General features: G+C 42.2%; 1 protein-coding gene across 2 annotated transcripts in view; it reads left to right on the top strand.

Annotated features, from left to right (window-relative positions):
• Positions 1-22,128, top strand: part of RPTOR (regulatory associated protein of MTOR complex 1) — a 311,493-nt gene that overhangs the window by 134,574 nt on the left and 154,791 nt on the right. For both annotated transcript variants that reach the window (XM_083727385.1, XM_083727384.1), the window contains exon 7: positions 8,224-8,283. In XM_083727385.1, coding sequence (XP_083583511.1) covers positions 8,224-8,283 — 60 coding nt within the window. The remainder of the gene's footprint in view (positions 1-8,223; positions 8,284-22,128) is intronic.

Raw genomic sequence — 22,128 nt, 5'->3', positions numbered from 1 at the left:
GTAGAATTGAGCCAAATTTTCTTTAGTATTGATTTTTGTGACAAAGTATGCATGCTTGATGAGGAGGTAGAACCTTTCGTGAAACAGTAAAGCAACAAAGGTGTTTCTCTGCTTCTTACACCTCCGGAGAACAGTGCCCGCAGCACACATTTTATGGAAGCTCTCAGACTGTTGGAGCAAAGGAACTGAAGCTCCCCAACTGAACTAAGCCTTAAAATGAGTCCCAGTGCATAAATCCACCCCCAGCTTATCTGAATTGGTAACAATCCCATTCTTAGCCCTGCAGGTATTAGCATGAGTTGAGTGAAAGGGCTGCGGAGGCACAGCTCAAACCATCACATTTTCCTTTCCTTTTCTATTACGTTCCCAAATATTTCTGTCTTTCCCTTCCTTCCCTCCCTCACCTTCTTGTACTTCCTTTCACCTACTAGTATTGCATTTTGTCTCCATCTTCACTTCCTTTTCCTTTTGCTCTCTTTTTTCTGCCCCGTGTCACCTTCTCTGCCACTTTAATTCACCTCTCCATGGCCCTTGCGCCTTCCTCATGTCAGCTTGCCTGAAATCAATATGAACAGGAAATCTGGGGACAGTTCATCATCCTCGGAACCTTATACTGTTGATTGTTCTTTCTTGCCCCTCTGTTGGGTGAAATTTGAAGGAACTCCTCTGATTCTTCCACACCGAAGTAACATATAGTTGTAGTTCCATAATGAAAAGTTTGTTTTAGTTTGTGAAGTCTTGCCATTTTATCATTCAACATTCCTGCCCCCACTCCAGATCAACTCTGATAGATTAAAGTTGCAGTCCTGTGCACACTTACCCGAGAGTAAGTTAGAGGAAGTCCTTGCACTGGCTTCTGCTAGCCAGGCTCACAAGTTGAATTTGAGCTGAGTTTCAGCTCAATTCAATGTTTTCAGGATTTTGGGCTGGTAATATAGGACATAATCCGGCCACGTTTAAGCATATCTACAGGATTTTTTATTTGTGTGCAATGCTGTATGTGTAGAACTTTTCCCATTTGGGCTGAATTTGACAGTCAGGAGAACATGAAGATTATTATAAGCTCTGTGTTATCTTAGTTTTCAGTTGCTGTTTTGTTAAGAGGGAAATTTTATTGGGATTCAGACAAATAAGACCCATGTATATATGTGCAAGAGAAAAGATACTTCTTCCCCTTCTGTCCTGCTGATGCTGCTTTTTTATTATGATAGGCCTACCAACAATGATAGGTTTGTGCTGAGTTTTCTAGTCCTGTTTAAAATTCTTTGCAGCTCTGCAAGAACCCAGGATTAGCTGATTTCTCCTTTTACTGGCATTATGGAAGGAGAGTCGGGGCTTGGCTTTGTGCCACTAGGCAAGTTGAGATTCAAAGCTCTGCAATAACATCAGCTTCAGACCTCTTTAATGACTGGTTTTGGAAATGATACATGTGAAGACATTTTGCATGGTACAGCAGTATAAAATGTACTTGAGCGGGCTGTTTAACGCCTAAGCACTGCTTCTCTCAGCATGATTCCATAGCCCTGTATTTTTAAAGGGCGTCAAATCTGCGTAAGTTGTCACTTCTGATTAAAAGGGAAAGGGAGCTTATGCTGCCGTTATATTTTGTCTTTTCTTCTTTGGTGGTGCAGTGAAAATTGGTAGCTTGTTTTGTCTGCCTTTTGCAAATATATGGCACAAAAAATTGTTTTTCCAAAAAAAATCATGCAGAAATTAGGTATAGGTTTCTGGTCATCAAAAAGAACTTGTTGGGATCAGATGTAAAGGTGGATTACTTAACTGGATCAGCCTCTAGACATATAAAAACTGCAGAATTCTGCAAAACTGTACTGTGGTCAGAGTACTTGTAAAGGTAAAAAAACCAAAACATTAGTTCAAATCAAATATATTCCATTATTCATGTTACTAACTGGAATGACTAGCTGTAAACCATGACTGGCTATAAACCACAGTAGGCCACCTGAACTATGGGGTGAAAAAGAGCAGTGGTTATGGTAGCAGGTGGGTGGGAACAAAAACCATAGGTAAGTTTCCTTGCTTTGATACAAAGTGATTTGCCTCTCATAGCTTTTGTTGTATTTATCATCACAGCAAAACTGTGAAATAAAATTGGCTGATAGACAGAAACCACATTCATACATAATACTAAGCCTAAAATCCTGGTTTAGTAAGCAAGGGTATGCATGAAACTATGTACAGGTACACAGAGCTCGTTTGAAGCCCCTTTGCTCTTCCCTTTGCATGAATGGTTAAACAGAGGGCCTTCTCGGTAGTGGCACCCTCCCTGTGGAACGCCCTCCCACCAGATGTCAAAGAGAACAACTACCAGACTTTTAGAAGACATCTGAAGGCAGACCTGTTTAGGGAAGCTTTTAATGTTTGATGTATTACAGTATTTTAATATTTTTTGGAAGCCGCCGAGAGTGGCTGGGGAAGCCCAGCCAGATGGGTGGGGTATAAAAAATAAATTATTATTATTATTATTATTATTATTATTATTATTATTATTATTATTATTCAGCACCATAGTTTCCCATTGCATGTTAACCCAGAGCTGTGATTGTTGTTGAGAGACAATGGAGTGCACCTCGGGGTGAAATCGAGCCATTGGAGAATCAAAGCGCCTGCTGTGGCTGCAGATACTGGTAACTCGTAACTGCTGTCTCCTGCAGTGTTTTCACTTCATTAACAACACCAAAGTGACCTCTCCGGGACACACGCCTGGGCATTGTGTATGGAAGTCCTGGGCTGACCAGACAGCAAGACACCCCCACCTCGGCCTTGGTTGAAATGAAAGCAGAGAAATACATTTGGCAGCAGTTTGGTTGCAGGAGTTGCTGAAAGGAGGTGTTCAAGGCTCCATCTTAGGGACACCACTCCAGATTTGTGCAGGGTTTACTTCTTAGCCCTTTCTTCTCCCAAAGATGTCCCACAAGGCAGTGGATATAGATTTTTCCTCAGGGTTTACTCCCAAAACCTTTCTCGTGAATGGGTATAGCCGCAAGGCAAGCAGAGGTTTAGGGCAGGCTTCCTCAATCTCGGCCCTCCAGATGTTTTGAGACTACAATTCCCATCATCCCTAACCACTGGTCCTGCTAGCTAGGGATCATGGGAGTTGTAGGCCAAAAACATCTGGAGGGCCGAGGTTGAGGAAGCCAGGTTTAGGGTCAGAATTTTCCTTCTCCTAGGTGACTGCCTCCCCAGGCTGATGAGTTCCATCTGCTCCACATTTCCCTCTACAACACGTGCCTTCTCGACCATTGGACCCCCTATTGTTTTCATCCGCTCAATCCACCGGAACTTGTCTTTGCATGCAAGGAAGTCCCTAACTCACTGAGGGCTTGAGACCCATCAGCTAACCTCACCTGGTTTAGCCAGTCAGTCGAAGCCACTTCTTGGGGTATGGCTGCTGTTGTGTGCTGGTGGCTTCTTGGAGCCACAGGTGACCGCTGAGTGCAGAATGGAGACCAAAGGTGGACAAGCTACCGCAGGAGTACCATGTGTCCCCCACCAGAGGTACTACCCCTCCCCTAACACCCTATGACCAATAACTTAAAAATAAAGCAGGATGTTAAACCATGGTTTGAAGTTGACTTACTATTCTGACTTATTTTGAAGCTGTTAACCATAGTTTCCAGGCACACATATAACAGGAAACTATGCTTAAATGCTGAATTCTGTGGTGGGAGGAACAAAGTAGCCGTCATCTGGTGTATGCCAACCATTCATATCCTGGTTTTGCATTGTGGGCAAAAGTGTACTTCATCTTCCCCAAAAACAAATAGTGAACTTCATAGTTCAGTAGAGATTTGAACCAAGAGGTTCTGATTTCAACCCTATCAACCCTATCTATATATTTTACTCCTGACCCTGCTCTCTCTCTCTCTCTCTCTCTCTCTCTCTCTCTCTCTCTCTCTCTCTCTTTCCTTCACTACTTTGACTTTTACTATTTTCTTCTTCTTTTAACCAGCCCTATTTCCCTATAGGCACTTACTGATGACTAGTAAAAAGAAGCATTTGGAATTTATTTTTTGCTGAGTGTCTGCATTTTAAAGTACTCTAGATAAGTGTTCTGAAAGGCAAGTTCTACGTTTCATTTGGTGTACTGTTTAAGAAGTTTGAAAACAAAAACATTGCCAATATAGGTTTTTATCCTGAGGCCTTTCTGAGTGCTATCTCTGTGTGCCTTCCAAGTCACCCATGTTTACCGCGATATTTATACAACACTTAGACCTTTTTTTTTTTCATCTCTTCCTGTCATGCTAGCACATCATTGTTTTATTTCATAGCTGGTTATTTCAGAAGTAGCTATGGATGAAGAAGGAACACAAGAAAAGTGTTTTGTCTTTGTTGTTCTTGAGAGAAAATGCAGGGTGTCCCTAACAGAGTGGCAGGTATAAACTAGTTTGCCATGTGGAGATATAGTCTGGAGACAGCAGGGGCTCATTAAAGGAGAGCACTAAGAGCATTTCTTTCACTAATCCATTCTGAAGTATGATAGCAGACCTGTGGCAGTTGCAGCCCTCTGAACATGAAAGCTGCGAGTGCTTGCTGAGTTTGTGCCATTACGCTGAATGGTGAACTGACTATGCCCCAGAAAGGGTGTTTTCCTTACTAATCAAAAGCAGAGTGACCTGATTCATTATTATGTTTCCTTCAAGAAGCTGAAAGCCCCCTTGAAATTTCTGAAGTCAGCTTTATTTACATCCTGCTCATACGCTTTTGTTCAGTGCCCTAGAGGGGCAGAACAAAATGACACCTTTTTAATGTACAGAGTTTGTGTGAAAATATCATTGACCCCAGATGTGCACCATATTTTGAAAGAAAGAACAAAAGAAAGAAAGAGAGAAAGAAAGAAAGAAAGAAAGAACGAAAGAAAGAAAGAAAGAGAAAGACCAAATGATGCACTTGACACATTGTCACTTTCCCCACTCCATTAGGTACATGGGAGGCCTGCCACAGCTGAACCAGCAAGTCCTAATCAAAAGCCTACTGAATCGAGGTATAAGTTTTGGTAGCTCATGACAAGGGCTGTCTGGATTGAGGCAGGTGGCTGCCGTTCAATCCTGAGGCCTAGGAGGTATAGCTTGGAAGAGGCTGCAAGGGCCCTAATAAAAGAGAATGGAACTACAGCAGCCAGAAACTATTGTACCCTTTTTAAGGCCATTCCATCAGATTTCAAAAGATAAGCTGAGTGAGTTAAGGTCATAGGTGGCTGAAGATTTCCATGGAAATACTATGTTCCCTTTGAGTCATTGACCATCAAGTAGCTGGTCTTTAACATTTGCCAGTGCCTATAGTGGAATTGATGCTTTTGAAGAATTGATGGTTTTGAATTATGGTGCTGGAGGAGACTCTTGAGAGTCCCATGGACTACAAGAAGATCAAACACATCCATTCTTAAGGAAATTAGCCCTGAGTGCTCACTGGAAGGACAGATCCTGAAGCTGAAGCTCCAATACTTTGGCTACTTCATGAGAAGAGAATACTCCCTGGAAAAGACCCTGATGTTGGGAAAGATGGAGGGCACAAGGAGAAGGGGACGACAGAGGACGAGATGGTTGGACAGTGTTCTCGAAGCTACAAACATGAGTCTGACCAAACTGCGGGAGGCAGTGGAAGACCGGAGTGCCTGGGGTGCTCTGGTCCATGGTGTCACGAAGAGTCGGACACGACTAAACAACAAAATATTGGCATATCAATTAGTACATCCTTGTCAACGTTGCAGCTAAATTTCAGGACATTGAACATGCATCATTTGTGATCCTGGCCAAAGGTTACCTGCATTCTTTTGCTTGGTAATCTTCACTGTAGAGAGTGGTAGGTTAAAGGCAGAAATTTAATGGATGGTGTTAGAGGAAAGCATGGAATAGATGGATGCTGGTACTGTGGAATCAGAAACCAATCAAGGAAAACTATAGGCATGGACACAGGAAGCTATCTTATACTAAGTCAGACCATTAGTCCATTTGGCTCAGAACTGTTTACACTCACTGGCAGCATCACACTAGGATTTCCCCCCAGCCCTACCTGGATATTGAATATGAGACCTTCTGCATGCATAGCAGATGCTATTCCACTAAGCTATGTTCTCTTCCCTAAATGGATGTGACTTCTTGTAGCAGCCAGCCTTGGTTCTTCCTAGCCTCACTACTCATTTGTCTGCATCCTATCTCTTTTTCCTCTCCCAGTTTTGGCTGTCAAAAACAAAACATAAATTTTATTTTTTTCCAAGAAATGTGTATAAATATAGCTAAAGACATAAGCAGTGTTCAAAATTAGCCAGGTGCAAGGCACATTTTGTGTCTGGCACAGGTCCAACCATGACCATGCAGAGATCTCTGGATGCCAGGCTGGTGACTGGGAAAAGCAAAATGTCACATAGAGAAGAATCTGAAATATTTTCCTTGAAGCTTGAATTTGTTTTACTTTGGATTTTTATTTATTTTGAGATTTGAGATTTGTTGTTTAAAATACTACTACTACTACTACTAATAATAATAATAATAATAACAGCCACTGGGTAGGAAGTGGTGCCTAGAAATTCCATTGTGGTGACCGCAACTTTGGTTTAAGGTGCCATTTGAAGATCAGCTTATATATCTGAGTTTCTAAGAAACAAAATGATATGTGAAAGATGCACGTGGATAAGAAAATTAAAAGATCCTATCATGTATACTGGTCATCACTGCACTCACAAAAATGCTTTATAGCATTTCAAGGTCAGCCAGATGAGAAGGAAAATTGGAAGGGTATGGAATATATGGTCAGAGCAGGTGTTATATAGTCAAAGCAGGGACAATATATTCTGCATTAATGCAAAGTAGATACACACTTTTATAATGTACAGAAGCTCATACCTCTGATGACACAGAGAGGCTGCCACTTAACAATTTTTTTTGTCTTCTGCACAGGAATGGCATTGGCTTTATGTTTTGTAAAGCAGTTAGTGCATGACTAGTGTAAAATAAACACTAAAGAGCAGAAGTAATGCTCTGATTGCTGCATTTACAGTGAAGTGAGAAATCAATATGTATATTGTAATGCAATTAGGTATTTGGCAAAGGTGGTGAAGCCGCTGGCAGTATTTGGCTAAGCTGCCCTAACATCAAACACACACAAAAGGTCTGAGCAGATAGAAGGGTCTCTAACAGAACAGTTTTGATTCTATGGAGATGGAGGGGTATGGCAAACAAAAGGAAATAAAAGAAAACATGGGTCTTGGAAAGGTAGAAGATGAAGGTTGGGTTGGCAGCAGGCGAAAGGAAGCTGGGAGAATGGGGGGGGGGGGTAGAGCAATGGAGAGCTGGAACCAGAGCTTGCTTTGTGCTTCTGCTAAACCCTGAAATTTGTTTTCAGGCTTTAATCCTGGAGAATATGAAGTGAAACTAGATGAATGTGACCCTGAGAAGGTTCAGAATTCATCTTTCTCACCATTGTATGAGGTCCTCTTGGTAACAGTTGCTGTTTCCATTTGGGCTTGAACCCGGACATTTTCTTGTCCTGGCTGGAAGAAGTGCCCTAGAGTAGTGAGGGCATCAGAGAAAGGCGCAGGAGAGAGTGACGAAGTTCATATTGATTTGAAACAACTTGCCAAATCTTTGGCTAGAGGCCGTATCTTACATGTTTTTTGCTTGAGTCATTTGGAAGCATCTGTTCACTCCCAGTGTGGTGCACTGTTGTCTGGACTGAATAGGTTAAACTGTTGAAATTGGAGGGAATAATTACAATAAATGCTCTATTGGTCCCTTCCCAGCAAACTCTTCTATGAATGGAGGTGTTTTAGCAAGGCATTGCTTTCTTGACTCATTCCCCAGTTCTTCTTCTTTCAGCATCTGTTCTCTGGGGAACTCCAGCTACCAAACCACATTACTCTATTAGTTCAGTATTTATTCAGTGCTTATTCCATGCTCCCTAGAAGTTGTGGCAAATGACCGAAACTTTCTCCTCCTCTTGCTGTCCCTCCCTCTTCCAAACTTGTCACTATGGTAGTTGAAGTGCATAGGCTTGACACTAATAATGGAAACCACTGCAGAATCACAAGTGCAGCAAATGCTCCTTCCTGCTATGCTGTAGCAAACCTTTTGTTTGTTTGTTTTTATTTTACGAAAGCTTTCTAATAATGAGGAACTCAATTACTGCCATGGAACCTTTTGGGTAGCCTGTCATTATAGGTTTAATTAGCGTGATTTACTTATATATTCTCTCTTTTTTTATCTGCAGGTTTTGCATGCAGAAGAGTGTGAGACTGGTACCGGGAGTCACGCTGGATTTAATAGAGAAGTAAGCATGATTTCGGAGACCTTTAAAAACTTCTTATTTGCCCAACTTTACTTTTTCCAATTTATTTAACTGTAGATTCTCAGGTTTCTTGGAGTGTGTCCTTCCATCCCATATGGCTGTTTCGTCAAAGCAACCTCAGAAATACAAAGGCTGTTTTTGTAGCCAAAGGACAGTCCCCAGAGGTCAGACACCTGCTTATTTATTTTCTGAAAGGGGCAGGGACATGAGCCAAAGCAGAGCTAGGTATCCTGAGACTAAGTAAAATAAAGAGGAAGAGATAAGCCTGATACACACCACAATTGTGTTTCTCTGTTGTAAGGCTACATTTTGTAGTCAACATATGGTGGTGATGATCTGTGTGTTTTGGCCTTCAAGAAGGGGTAGGAATCACAGCACAGCTACAGGGGTGGTCCCTACCCACCTCTGCAGTCATTACCAGTGTTCTTTTTGGAGGGTGGGCAGAATTATGCATGGGCAGAATTGAAATGCTTTGCCAAGAAACCTTGACACCACAGTTGCTCTAACCCTCTTTTCAGTTCTCTTTATTATTGCAAAAAGAAAATGTGACTGAGGGGCGTGGTGTTCTTTTATCTGTATTTGCCCTCGGGGATGGCACAGTTGTTTTGGACATGCGCTATGGTTTCATATTGGACAGCTCTTTGGACGGCCTTTTGTCAGCGGAACAGGGACCAAGGCAATCTTCAGTGATTCACAGCTCCCAACAACCCCAACACCACCTCTCATGCTGCTGCAAAGGGTCTCACGGACTTCTGGAGGAGATTGGCGGTTGCCTGGAGGAGCCTGTGGAAGGGGAGGGAGAACCTCTGAAATTTGCCTCTGTCCCTGTTGTGCTAAGGCTCTGTCTAGATCCAAGAGCTTTTTGTCAGCAGAGGGGCACCAATTGGATGCAACCCATTAATCCTATTGGTAGGAAAGTTTCCTAGTGCTATGGTAGCAGGAGGATTGTTTATTTGGCAACATCACTTTATTGTGTCCTGAGTATTTTTAAGGATGGTGCCTCTCTTTGGTGAATGTGGTGAGTGACTAGCCATCCTTCCAGGTTTGTATCTGCTGCATCCAAAGGCAAATAAATCCCACAAGAAGCTCTAAGGTTCCTCTGCAGCATCAGCTTGGATTTGGCACAGCAAAACTACCCATAACCTTCCACCCTGACCAGCATAAGATCCGGGGCTTGGTATACATTGGCCCTTCCTCCTTTAGAGCCCATGGCTCCTCAGCCAGGGTTAGCATTGTTCAGTTAGACTACCTCGGACTTATCAAATGCACAGAGATTCAAAATTACATACACTAGCTTGTTTGCAACTTTAAAGTATTTGTCATTTTATGTTACTACTGTAAAGTATAGCTCAATACAACATTGACCTTTTTTTAAAAAAAAAGTGAAGCAACTATTTGTTGGAGGCTTAAACAACGCTCATAGAAGAGGTTTAAGAAAACTGAATATTTATTGTTGTTGTGTGCATTGACTTTTTTAACACAGAACTTAAAGGCTTCCATGCTGACATTAAGGAATTTGTACACGAATTTTGCCAAAGTTTCTGCTTGCCAATCTATGGGAAATTTGTACCATATGTTCTTAGGCGATGCTCTGAAATAAATTGATTTTGGTGGGGTGACGTTGTGTTGTTTCCCTACCACATTTCTTTTAGCCTCTGGAAAATGGCCAGCCTTTAAAGTACGCAAAGGTGCCTGGAAAGTGTTAAGTAGTGAGATAGTGCAGTGTTAGTACTTTCTGAAAGCTTGGGTTAAGAAAAGCTGATATTACTGGCACTGCAGCGTGCCTGCAGATGAATATGCATTGATAGAGCTCTGCCCTTTATCCAGTGCTGGAGTAGCATTGCATTGCCGGAGGCCTAATGAAGTGCACTAGCATAGATCATGATGTGGGTTGCATAGCTGCAGCAATGCACAAAAGGAAGTTTGCACTGTGCTTGCTTAAGCAACGACTCTTTTCAGCCACTGCGATCATTCTCTCTTATACAGTAATGTCTAAAATTCCTCCTGCATCTTGACTATCTGCCAAGAACTTGTGAAAAGACAAACAGCTTATTCTTTTGCATCGGTTAGCTGCACTCTTTTGGGCTCTGTAAACCTACCATCCAAGCTGTATGGTATCATAAAAACAGATACTTTCCCATTTCAAGGCAAGCTGACAAAAAACAGATATTGTTTTCTTTTCCCCAAAGATGGTTTGGTTTGTGCAACCCTGACCTGGATATGGAAAGGTTAAACTAAAACCTTCCGCATGTGCATTTTTGCAATGTTCCTGTAGGTTGCTTTGGTGCAGAAAGAGATGGGCTCTTTTGAATCTTGGTTCAGTGATGATTTGCACCTTTTCTCCTTATACTTCTATTTTGTATCGAAGTACAATTGAGTGGGAGCAATTAATAAGAGATAATTTGATTTTCAATATGTCTTTCCCTTAGAAGCATTCCTTGTCAAGCAAGATAAATGGGAAGAACATATTGTGGACTCATTTAGGTTTCTGATGTGCCTCTTCAAGAGCAATTAGTCTCCCCGCACCCACCCATTCCACCTATCAAGGCTAAAATTTTGTAGCAAAGACACCTTAAATGCATTATAATTGTAATGAATAGGGGTGCAGGTGCATGGGCATAATTGAAATGCTTTGCCAAGGATTCCTAAGATACAACAGTTGCTCTAGCCCTCTTTCAGTTCTCTTTATTACTGCAGAAAGAAGATATTCACAGCAGAATTTGGCAGCTAATGCAAAATACCACAGTTTTCAAAGTGTTTCTGCAGGAAATAGCTGTGACTGCAACACAATAAGCACCAAGTCTCAGCAGCTGGCCCAAATCTTCCGAGACTCAGTAGCTTCATAGCAGATAACTGGCTAGAAATAGCAGGTATTTCTAAAGGGTAGTCCAAACTTTCCTGGCAATTTTCTGCCACAAAAATTGTGCTTCTGGTTTTCCAGTCCTTTCTTCTGCCGCATCTGACACTGCCCTGTCACCATTCTCATTCAGTTTAAAAGATTTACAACAAAGTAATATAATTGAACAAGCATGTTCTTGTTGCATAATTTAGTTCCTTGCATTACACAATCTTCTGGGTTGTTGTTTTTAAGTGTGACATTAGAAGGTTTTGTTGAAGATTTCCACTTTAGATCATTATTCTTGGTTTTCTAGTTAAGAGGATTCTCCAGAGCTGCAGCCACTGGCAGGCTGTCTTAATTGGTTTACCATTGCTATTTGAGATAGAGCCAGTATGGAGGAGTTGTTAGAGTGCAGGACTAAGATGTGGGAGAACAGGGTTCACATCCTTACTCAGTTATGAAGTTTACTGGGCCTACCTCACAGGGTTCTTGTAACTATAATATGGGAAGGAGGAGAATCATGTATGCCACTTTGAGCACCTTGGAGGAAAGGCAGAATATAAATGTAATACTAAAATAAATAACAAATGTGGACCAACTTCAGCCTTGCAACAATCTACTTTGTGTTTGACTTCATCCTCAACTGAGCCAGCAACAATTTAGCTGATTGGGGGATCACAGTCATTCACAACTGAAACTGCATCTTCGAGCCATTCAGCGTGATGCTGAAGTTTGTAATGGAATACAAACCTTGGTAAGTCACTGCCTTTAACTTCATGGCTTGTGACTGCGAAGTACTACTTGCCTCCAGTTGTGGCTGCCCCTATACCACAAAGTTGAGTGGATATCCTTCTTTTGGCACCCACACCATCAGAGCTGAATTGGGTGGTTACAGAGCAGTGGGCCTTCTTGGTAGTGGCACCTCCTCCCACCGGCGTTTTAATCCTCTGTACATTGCTATCTTGATGCTCCGTTTGTTTTTCATTCTGCTTGCTTTTAAAACTGCTCTTGCTGTGGTGTGTGAATGATTTTGTTTCCTCAGTTACAATTTTAACTCTTTGTAAGCTACCCTCACAACCTATTGAAGGCTGATGTATACATACAACAATAAAATAAAATAAGCAGATTGTTTCCATGGTACCTTTCTGAGACAAAAGGAAAAAAGGAAGGGGAGACGACTGCCAGACCTAGCACATTGGTGTTCTGGATTCCAGGATGTTTGCTGCAACCAAGAAACAGCTTAGGACTCGGAGCATAAAGGCAACCATAATTTTCCTGTAGCCTTGGAACCCAGTGATTGTTCTTTGAATCTGGATTGTTTGCTGCTGCCACCACCAGCGCTCATGGAGTAGAAGGTATATCCTCCTACCCCAGGTTGGGTGTGTATGTTTGTGTGTGTGAAGATCTTCCTCTCTGTAAATGCCACTGGGCACTAATTTGCCCTAGCATCACCATTCTGAGGTTGGAAGGAAGGAAGAAACTGGCACCCTACCAGGAATTCATTGGCAGTCAACCCTATAGACCACAACTAATGCTGTGCACACCTCTAAGAATGCCAGTGAAGATTGGATTGCCCTATCTAAAATGTCAAGTTCTGCCTTGCTGATTTGCTCAAGTAGATCTCTGTCGAACAATTTGTCCATTTCGTTCCAGAACAAGTTCCAAAATGGAAAGCTGTCGCCTTAATGGCTTTATCTACTTCAGTATCAGTAAATCTTCAGTGAATAGTGCTTGACAAAAATGAAGCTGTGTCAGACTTGTGCAGATTTTCAAGTGGAACCGTACTGCCATCTGAGATTGAAGGAGTACATTAAGAATAGGGCCCATGCCTGGGCCACTGTACCCAGTTTGAGCCCTGTGCCAGACCTCTTCCCTAGCCCTGCCTTTGGAGCATTCCTTTTTACTGGAGGGCATCTAGAAAGTAGGGTAAAATGCATTTTAATGGACTAGGAAATTTTAAAAACCGCATTTACAAGTATACAAGAGCTGTATGTCTGTGATGCGTTCATACTTAGTTGCACAATTAAAGGTTTATATGCAAGCTGCATGTGTATGTGAGTGCATCTCTATCCCCTGCGCATCCACAACGCCAAGAAAACGTTTGTTCACCCTTGCAGACTGGATGCTTATAATAACATGATCATCTTCTCAAATGCAGCTTTGGAAGCCCAGCCATAACTGTTCTTTCTTCCCTAGCCCTGCCTTTGGAGCATTCCTTTTTACTGGAGGGCATCTAGAAAGTAGGGTAAAATGCATTTTAATGGACTAGGAAATTTTAAAAACCGCATTTACAAGTATACAAGAGCTGTATGTCTGTGATGCGTTCATACTTAGTTGCACAATTAAAGGTTTATATGCAAGCTGCATGTGTATGTGAGTGCATCTCTATCCCCTGCGCATCCACAACGCCAAGAAAACGTTTGTTCACCCTTGCAGACTGGATGCTTATAATAACATGATCATCTTCTCAAATGCAGCTTTGGAAGCCCAGCCATAACTGTTCTTTCTTCAGTATGAGAGAGCTTTCAAATTCACAGTGACTTAGATGAAACACGGTTTTTCCACCTATCACTTTGACAGCCAGTGTGCAATCTGTACCCATTGAGTAATATTTGCATGAAACACCAGAAAAGGGTAGGAAGGTCAGTCAGAAAGTGGAAAACAGTCATTCCCCCTATTGCCCTCCTTCACTCCCAAAGCAGTGTGCTGAGAATGTGTTGAGTGGCTTGGCAGATGAGCAAGAAGAAGAAGAGGAGGAGGAGGAGGAGTTTGGATTTGATATCCTGCTTTATCACTACCCGAAGGAGTCTCAAAGTGGCTAACATTCTCCTTTCCCTTCCTCCCCCACAAGAAACACTCTGTGAGGTGAGTGGGGCTGAGAGACTTCAGAGAAGTGTGACTAGCCCAAGGTCACCCAGCAGCTGCATGTGGAGGAGCGGAGACGCGAACCGGGTTCCCCAGATTACGAGTCTATCGCTCTTAACCACTACACCACACTGGCTCTCAGAACAGAACAACCCTTCCATTTATCTTCTCCCTTTCCCGCTTCCATATGAACACCATCTGAGAAATTAGCTGTGAAGTTTTTGACTGGGTAGATCAATATTCAAAGCAAGCTCAGGACTTATGAATCAAAACAATCTTACATGGAATGTTTTGTCTGCTCCCAGCTGTGCTCTGCAAGAAAAGAACTGGATTGGTCTGCTGTTGGGTACCTAGACCTGGATTTGATACTGCATGACCTGCACAGCACAGGCTAATCTATATAACAGAGACTGCTTGTTGCTTAGTACAAATCCTGCCCAGACTGACTGAACCTGGCAGGGTAAATAAGGCTTCTTGGTAATGACAGATTATGTGGGAAAAGACAAAGAGAAATCTCTTTGGCTCCCCACATTTGAAAAAGAAGATTGCTGCTAAGCCAGGCTTGCAAATCTGTTTGGTAAAGTAAATAAGAAAAGAGGAGAGTGACTGCAGCTCTTTCATTTGTCTTGGGGACTGCTTTACATATGAACTTTGGCCCTTAACTTAAAAGCTGTGTAGATTTTTCAGGCTTAGTTTCTCTTATGCCACCACTGAGCACATCAGAATTCATTTTTCCTGCTGTTTGCAGCATGCTTCATGTATTTTTCATCACAGTAATCTAGGTCGCATACTGCATGCTCTGCATTGGTGTTTTATTCTGAAGGTTCCAGCAAATTTTTCTTTGCAATCTGTATTTCAGACTGTAGAATTAAAAGTATGTGCTGTTAAATAACTCATAAAGCTGAGCATGGCTTGAGGGAAAAATGCCTGCAATCCTGAAATAATCTGGCTTTTTAGGCAACTGATTCGTACCTCCCTCTTTCTTGTCTTGTGATTGAGGAGTTCAGCCAGCTCAGGGAAGGTTTTTCCAATAACCGTTAGTTGGTTTCAGTAATCATTATATCTCAGTGAGACAGCAGCTTCTGCTTCCCCATATTGGGCAGGACGTGAATCCTATGCTCAAAAGTAAGTTGCACCTATTGTCTGTAGCTCAGTGGTATAGCATCGCCTTTGCATACAGAAGTCCCAGGTTCAACTCCTGACATCTACAAGTAGGGCTACAGAAAACCCTGGGGAGCAGCTGCTTATGTATTTTACAAAAAGTCAAAGTGGTTTACAAAAAGCTTGTCAGCATCCATACTGGATGTAGGATTGATCTGACTTCGTAAACCGAGGTACCAATGTAAAAATCTTCTTGTTTGTTTGGATAGGAACAGCAAGCAGGTCTTGGATTTAGACTACAGCCAGGCATTGTGTATATTGGTATTCTATGGAAGTGTTTGTTTTTTTAACAAACCTAGAATACAGCAAAGAATCTCAGCTCTCTCTAAAGAAAGAGAGAGAACAAGTTAAGCATCTAGTAAAGATGTGATTGAAACTTGCAATCTCAGAAGCCAGAGGACTTGCTGAGTAAGATTCACAGGGGGTGAGGAACAGTTTCATGCATCACCCCACTCTAGCTCCTTAAATAGCAGAAGCAGGTCTTGCAAAACAGTGAAAACAACAGAGGAAACTACACACAGGAAAAAATGTGTAAATTAATTCATTTATTTAAAATATTTATATGTTTGTATCTCCTCCTGCTCAGGGTGGCTTACAACTTGTTCTTAACTAAAACTCATTAATATTAAAATCACATAATTTAATTCACCTGAATTCCATTTTGGGGGACAGAATTTAGCTCATGGTTGCATGAAATGTTGTTTGGTTAATGTTGAAGTCTCACAGCCTCAGGGATCACCAATATCCATATTGAATTAGCAAGAATTTCCCCTGAAGTCTCCTTGGCTAGAGACTTGGGATGTCTGTTTTTTTCTTGTGTTATGTGGTGAGATTGCAGTACTAAATATGGTGAGCACAGGCCTGACTAACAGTAGGAAAATACATTTCATGTTTGTGCAGGGATACCAAATTGTGTCTCTCACCTGAGGTTCTATGCATTATCTGAAGAAGAGGCGGCATGTCAAGGGCATTGTGAGAGTCAGGACCCGGGAATGGTACTGAGACTACTGTTGGCTTCAGGGCATCTAAGTGCACCTACTCTTCAATCATGCTGGAGTTGGTCACTTGTTTGGGCAGCACCTGGGTTGGTGATGATGGAGACTGAAAGAGTTACCATTTGATTACAATATTCCTGAGGGGAAGGAATGTTCTTGCATCTGGGCAGAAGAAAGATTGATTATTAAGTATTTAGCTCTGACTCTAGAATAGTTAGCTTTAAAGTATTGGTGCCGCTGTAACAGTTTCACCTCCTTATGTATTGTTACACCCCCCCCCCAAAAAAAAAATCTCTGAACCACGCGAGATTCAAGGTTTTTCAAGTGCTTACTCAGGGTTCGTGTTTCCTTTTGGAAATGAGGCACAGTGGAGACTGTGGTATCTTTTTGATATATGGTTTATTTACACATACATATGACCTGAGCCTATGATGGAGGGGTTCAAAGTATTACAGTCCAATAGGGTGCTGTTTTTCCCATTGCTGCAGCCTTGGATCAAAGAAAGAAAGAAAGAAAGAAAGAAAGAAAGAAAGAAAGAAAGAAAAAGCTTTTCCCCTCGGTCACATCATCACCACTGGAATCCTTAAGAACTGTCCCTCTTTTGGCTTTGCTCACTATCTCCAAGCTCAGGGAACAACTCCCTCCATTTTCTGGCTGGCACAGAGTCTTTGCATTGTTAATCGCCCATTACTTTCCTTTGGTTCTCCATGATGACTCTTCTTCTAGGCGATATCCTGAGCATGGAAAAACTGGTTTGACACTGTTAAATCCAGCGTTTGGCAACCCATCTCATTAGTGCAAGCGTAGATTAAACACCCAGGAATTTAGGGGAGGATCTGGCACCCAGGAATTTAGGGGAGTCAGAAATTAGAAGGGGAGTCCAGTTACCCACAAACTCATAATAGTATGTTATCAATAAAGTGAGCAGCAGTAGTTAAAAGGATAAAAGAGCTGCTTCAGAACATCTTCTTTATCTTATCTCATCCTGTCCATAGTTGAAGTGCTTATCCTACTATGTGTTTTTATAGTGGTCTTCTCTAGACAGAGGAATTGAAGGTTTTCTACGGTTTTCTCAGGGGTGTGGGTGTTGGTGTGGGTATGTGTCAGAACCAATGAAATCAACAGAAAATGTATTTGTGCAGTGAATGCTGTGTAAATTGGGCAGCTTTCTTTTGCATTTTTGCGTTATAAATAGCCATTATGGTTGAAAATATTCTCAAGGCTGCCAAATGGTACATTGAGAGCAAAGAGAGGAGCTTCATCATTAAACCACCGAGTATTGATTAAGCTGTCAGGTCATTTGCCAAACTGGATTTATTGTGTAATTGGGGGACTTGCTGTATGTCCTTATGGCAGTCATTTCCCCCCCCCCTTCCCTCCCCTCCAAAAAACCCAGAGATTGAACCAAGAAGTCCTTCTAAAACTCTTTTTTATTAAAACAGACAAGACTGATTTCTCTCTCCCAACATCAATTTTAGCCCCCCTGGGACACTTGCAACTTCTGTTTCTTCCCAATCATTCTCATGGATGCAGCAATAGAACCTTGTTAAACAATGAAATAAGCAGTGTCAAAGTATGTTAGCCTGCATAGGAAAGCTCAGCTTTGGGAAAAGAGTGATTTTTACCTGCTACTTTTGTTTTAACCCTCGTGCAAAATTTGGGCCACTGAAGTAATCAGTGGCACCAAAACATTCCTTGAGCCTTCTCTAAAGATTAATGGAGTTAAACAGACACTATGAAAGGTTGTGGTGTTAAAACCTAATGTTAAAAGAGTCACTATGCTAGCAGTAAATCATTTTGATTTTGTACTTACATGGCTCAGCAGGTTTCAAATGCAGCATGCACTATAAGTTGTAGCTGTCCATGGTATATATTTTCCCCTAAATGCATCTAATTTAAATATCACAAAAAGCATTTGATCGTGGAAGAATGAAATTTAAAAACAACACATCATATACAAATAGCAGCTGCCTACTTGCACAGATAGGGGAATGCACACATGGGCCCAGCCTATAGCTGTCAACTTTCAGATTTGAAAATAAGGGATCAGCAGCCTCGAAAATAAGGGATCAGTAGCCTCACCTGTCCTGGGGACAGTCTACGGGATATCTAACAATCCGGGATAGCAGTGGGAAGCAGCGGGAAACGGCGCTGGAATAAGGGAATTTGCCACACAAAAAGGGAAGGTTGGCAGCTATGGCCCAGCCTATTCCTGTGGCTGTAATTTGTTTCAATATTTATTTTTAAAATATTGTGTCTGTGATATGTGTGTGATATTGTGTCTGTGATATGTGATAATGTGCTTGATGGTGATGATGCTTTTAAATAATAATATTTTAAAATTTTTAAATAATAATTCTTAACATATACACAGTCAGTTTTAGTAGAATGGTGAAGGAACCAACCAGAAATTGAATAGGTTTGTTTTCCTCAGGTACAATTTGAATACCAAATCACATTAGGCTCATCAATGGTTATCAGATGGTGTTGGAGTCACTGTCTTGCAGGTAATTAGGATTTGTTTGTATATGCTTGGATTCCAAAAAAAGTGTAAATGAAGAAAGAAATTCAGAGGAGGAACTGCCTCCCAGTTTAGACACTACTATTAGCACAAGAATGGAATAACAAAAACCATCACCAGATTCTGTGGGGCCTTTGCAAATTACAACTAATAGTTGTAGCTTGATACAGTGGTACCTCAGGTTACATATGCTTCAGGTTACAGGCTCTGCTAACCCAGAAATAGTACTTCAGGTTAAGAACTTTGCTTCAGGATGAGAACAGAAATCGTGCTCCGGCGGCACAGCAGAAGCAGGAGGTCCCATTAGCTAAAGTGGTGCTTCAGGTTAAGAACAGTTTCAGGTTAAGTACGGACCTCCTGAATGAATTAAGTACTTAACCCGAGGTACCACTGTACAAGGGTGGGGGGAAGTATAAAGATCAGTTTGGAAAAGGATTATATTAGCAGCATTGTAAGGTAAAGGGTAAAGGGGACCCCTGACCATTAGGTCCAGTTGTGGTCGACTCTGGGGTTGTGGTGCTCATCTCGCTTTATTGGCCGAGGGAGCTGGCATACAGCTTCCAGGTCATGTGGCAAGCATGACCAAGCCGCTTCTGGTGAACCAGAGCAGCGCATGGAAATGCCGTTTACCTTTCTGCCGGAGCAGTACCTATTTATCTACTTGCATTTTGACATGCTTTCAAACAGCTAGGTTGGCAGGAGCAGGGACCAAGCAACGGGAGCTCACCCCATTGCGGGGAAGCAGCATTGTAGTAGAAAGCTAATACGGAGCGGGGGGGGGGGGGGCTTCAGGGTTAGAAGGGAAGCTTGGAAGAGCCATCTGTTATGTTTAAGACAGGCACACTTAAGTGTTGAGCATGTTAGTCTTCAGGACAGCAGTAATGGCAGGACAGAAGACAGAAGAAGTAAATGGAATAAAACCATGTGCAACGCTTCTGCTCTACCCAAAGTTTCTCATTTTGTTCTGATATATCTTGGAATCACTTCAGGCTTTATACACCGTATTTTTCGCCCTATATGATGCACTTTTTTCCCTCCAAAAATGAAGGGGAAATGTGTGTGTGTCCTATGGGGCGAATGCAGGCTTTCGCTGAAGCCTAGAGAGCGAGAGGGGTCGGTGCGCACTGACCCCTCTCGCTCTCCAGGCTTCGCGGACCTCTCCGCAAGCAGCAGGAGCGCTCCCACTGCTTGCGGAGAGTTGCCTGCATGCCGAAGCCTGCCCTCGCTGAGCTCAGCACGTCCAGGCCTCTCGGACCTCTCAGCAAGCAGTGGGAGCCAGCGCTGTGCTCCCACGGCTTGCAGAGAGCTGCCTGTTTGGGGGCTGGGGTCGGGGGAAGCTCGGGGCCCCCCGCCCCAGCCCCGCGCCTGGGGGGGAAATAATTTTTTCCCTTTATTTCCCCCCAAAAAAACTAGGTGCGCCTTATGGGACGGTGCATCCTATAGGCCGAAAAATACGGTAATCATTCTCTACCATGTGGTTCAGAGTTGATGTTCTCTGCTTTGCAGTGACTTTGATAATTATTTTACTCTTATTTTAGGCTTTCAAAATGGGTTTTGCTGAAGTTGATGTGTGGGGAGTCGACCTTCCCAAGATCAAAGAGCGGTTTGGCTTTTTGATCTTTTACTGTGGCCACTACAGCCCATGGGGCATTTTCTCTTTGCTGTAGGATAGATTAGAAATCTCACTCGTCATTCAGCATATCCTTTGGACATTCCATTGAACTTTGAAGCAGTTGTTCCCAACTGTGTCTCTTCAAACATGGGGGGGGGGGGTGCAAATTATACACTGTTTCTGGATAAGTAGGCAACTGACTTAGTCAGAGGGACTGGGATTGAGTGAACTTAAAAAAAATCAAAAATTAAGTACAGTTATTGTGGAAATTTGTATTGCCTTCACATATCCTCTGAAATCCTGTAAAGAGATAAGTGAAATGGAAATTAATGCCAGCACTGCAAATTTGAAGAAACAACCAGTCTGGCTTTACAGAAACATGAGCCACAGGAATATCAGCTGTCAGCATGATACCTTGAATGAGCCTAGACTTGTAATGCTCTCTCTGCATGGAATCACGGCAAAATTTTTAGTTCTTGGGGCACCTTTCTTTCCTTTGGTTCCAGTTGTAGGAAAAGTTTGTTCCTTTTGTTTTGCAACATTAGTACCAGACAGCCAAGCTTACCTTATCTACATATCCATAGTTTGTAGTAATCAGGGCAGTAGCTTGGCAATTAGAAGCAGCTAGATCAGGACAAAGTATACAGTGGTACCTCAGCTTACATATGTTTCAGGTTACATACGCTTCAGGTTACAGACTCTGCTAATCCATAAATAGTGCTTCAGGTTAAGAACTTTGTTCAGGGTGAGAACAGAAATCGTGCTCCTGTGGCGCGGCAGCAGCAGGAGGCCACATTAGATAAAGTGGTGCTTCAGGTTAAGAACAGTTTCAGGTTAAGAACGGACCTCTGGAACGAATTAAGTACTTAACCTGAGGTACCACTGTACTACAGTGGTACCTTGGTTCTCCAATGGCTTGGCTCCTGAAAAAATCGGCTCCCAAATGCTAAAAACTGGAAGTAAGTGTTCTGGTTTGCGACTGTTTTCTGGATGCCGAACATCTGACACGGCTCCCACTTGACTGTAGAAAACTCCTGCAGCCAATTGGAAGCCGCCCCTTGGTTTTGAACCGTTCTGGGAGTCGAACGGACTCCCGGAACAGATTAAGTTTAAGAACCAAGGTACCACTGTAATGTAAAAAGGAGATATAGTCATTAAAAGTTGTTTGAAGTCAGCTTCCTCAAAATTTAATATGTAAAGAACCTCTTTCACCTTAATCTGTTATATGTATTAATTATAAAAGACACGTGTTTTTCTTCTTCAGTAGTCTGAAGACAAGATTTAGATTGGCAGTTAAGGCAACACATGTCTATTGTAATTTATAATTTAGCTGTCTTAAAATCTTGAGAAGGAGTTTGTTTTCCAATTAAGCTGCAGACTTTTTGAACAAATTACCTTGCACCTTCTTTGAAGAGATGAAATTTCTCATTATCCAAGCTAACCCAGAATGAGCAGAATGAGCATGTTGTTAATGCTGCCTCCGCTGCTGCTGGAGCTGCCATGTGGATTTATTTTAAGTCCTTTGGTGGAGTGACCAAAATATCCTTGTTTTTGAGATGTTGGACATTTTGAGTATTACCAGTAAAGCTTCAAACATGTTATTGCTGTCCGCTAGTTGTGTCCTTTTCTTTGCAAAATGAATTTGTGCTCGCAGCAATTCAAAACATGGGTAGCATGATATTATAACTACAATGGCAGGCTGCAACTAACAAACCCCATCTGCAGAAGCCCTGCTTCCACTGGAACAATGAGGCATGTCCCTCTCTCCTCTCCTTGCCTGTAACCCTCTGTACCCCCTGAAATTAGCTCTGGAGGAGTAGGAATAACCCCCAGA

Source organism: Podarcis gaigeae (assembly GCF_964106915.1).
Source record: "Podarcis gaigeae genome assembly, chromosome: 2".
NCBI lineage: Eukaryota > Metazoa > Chordata > Lepidosauria > Squamata > Lacertidae > Podarcis > Podarcis gaigeae.
This window is presented reverse-complemented; position numbering and strand designations above follow the sequence as displayed.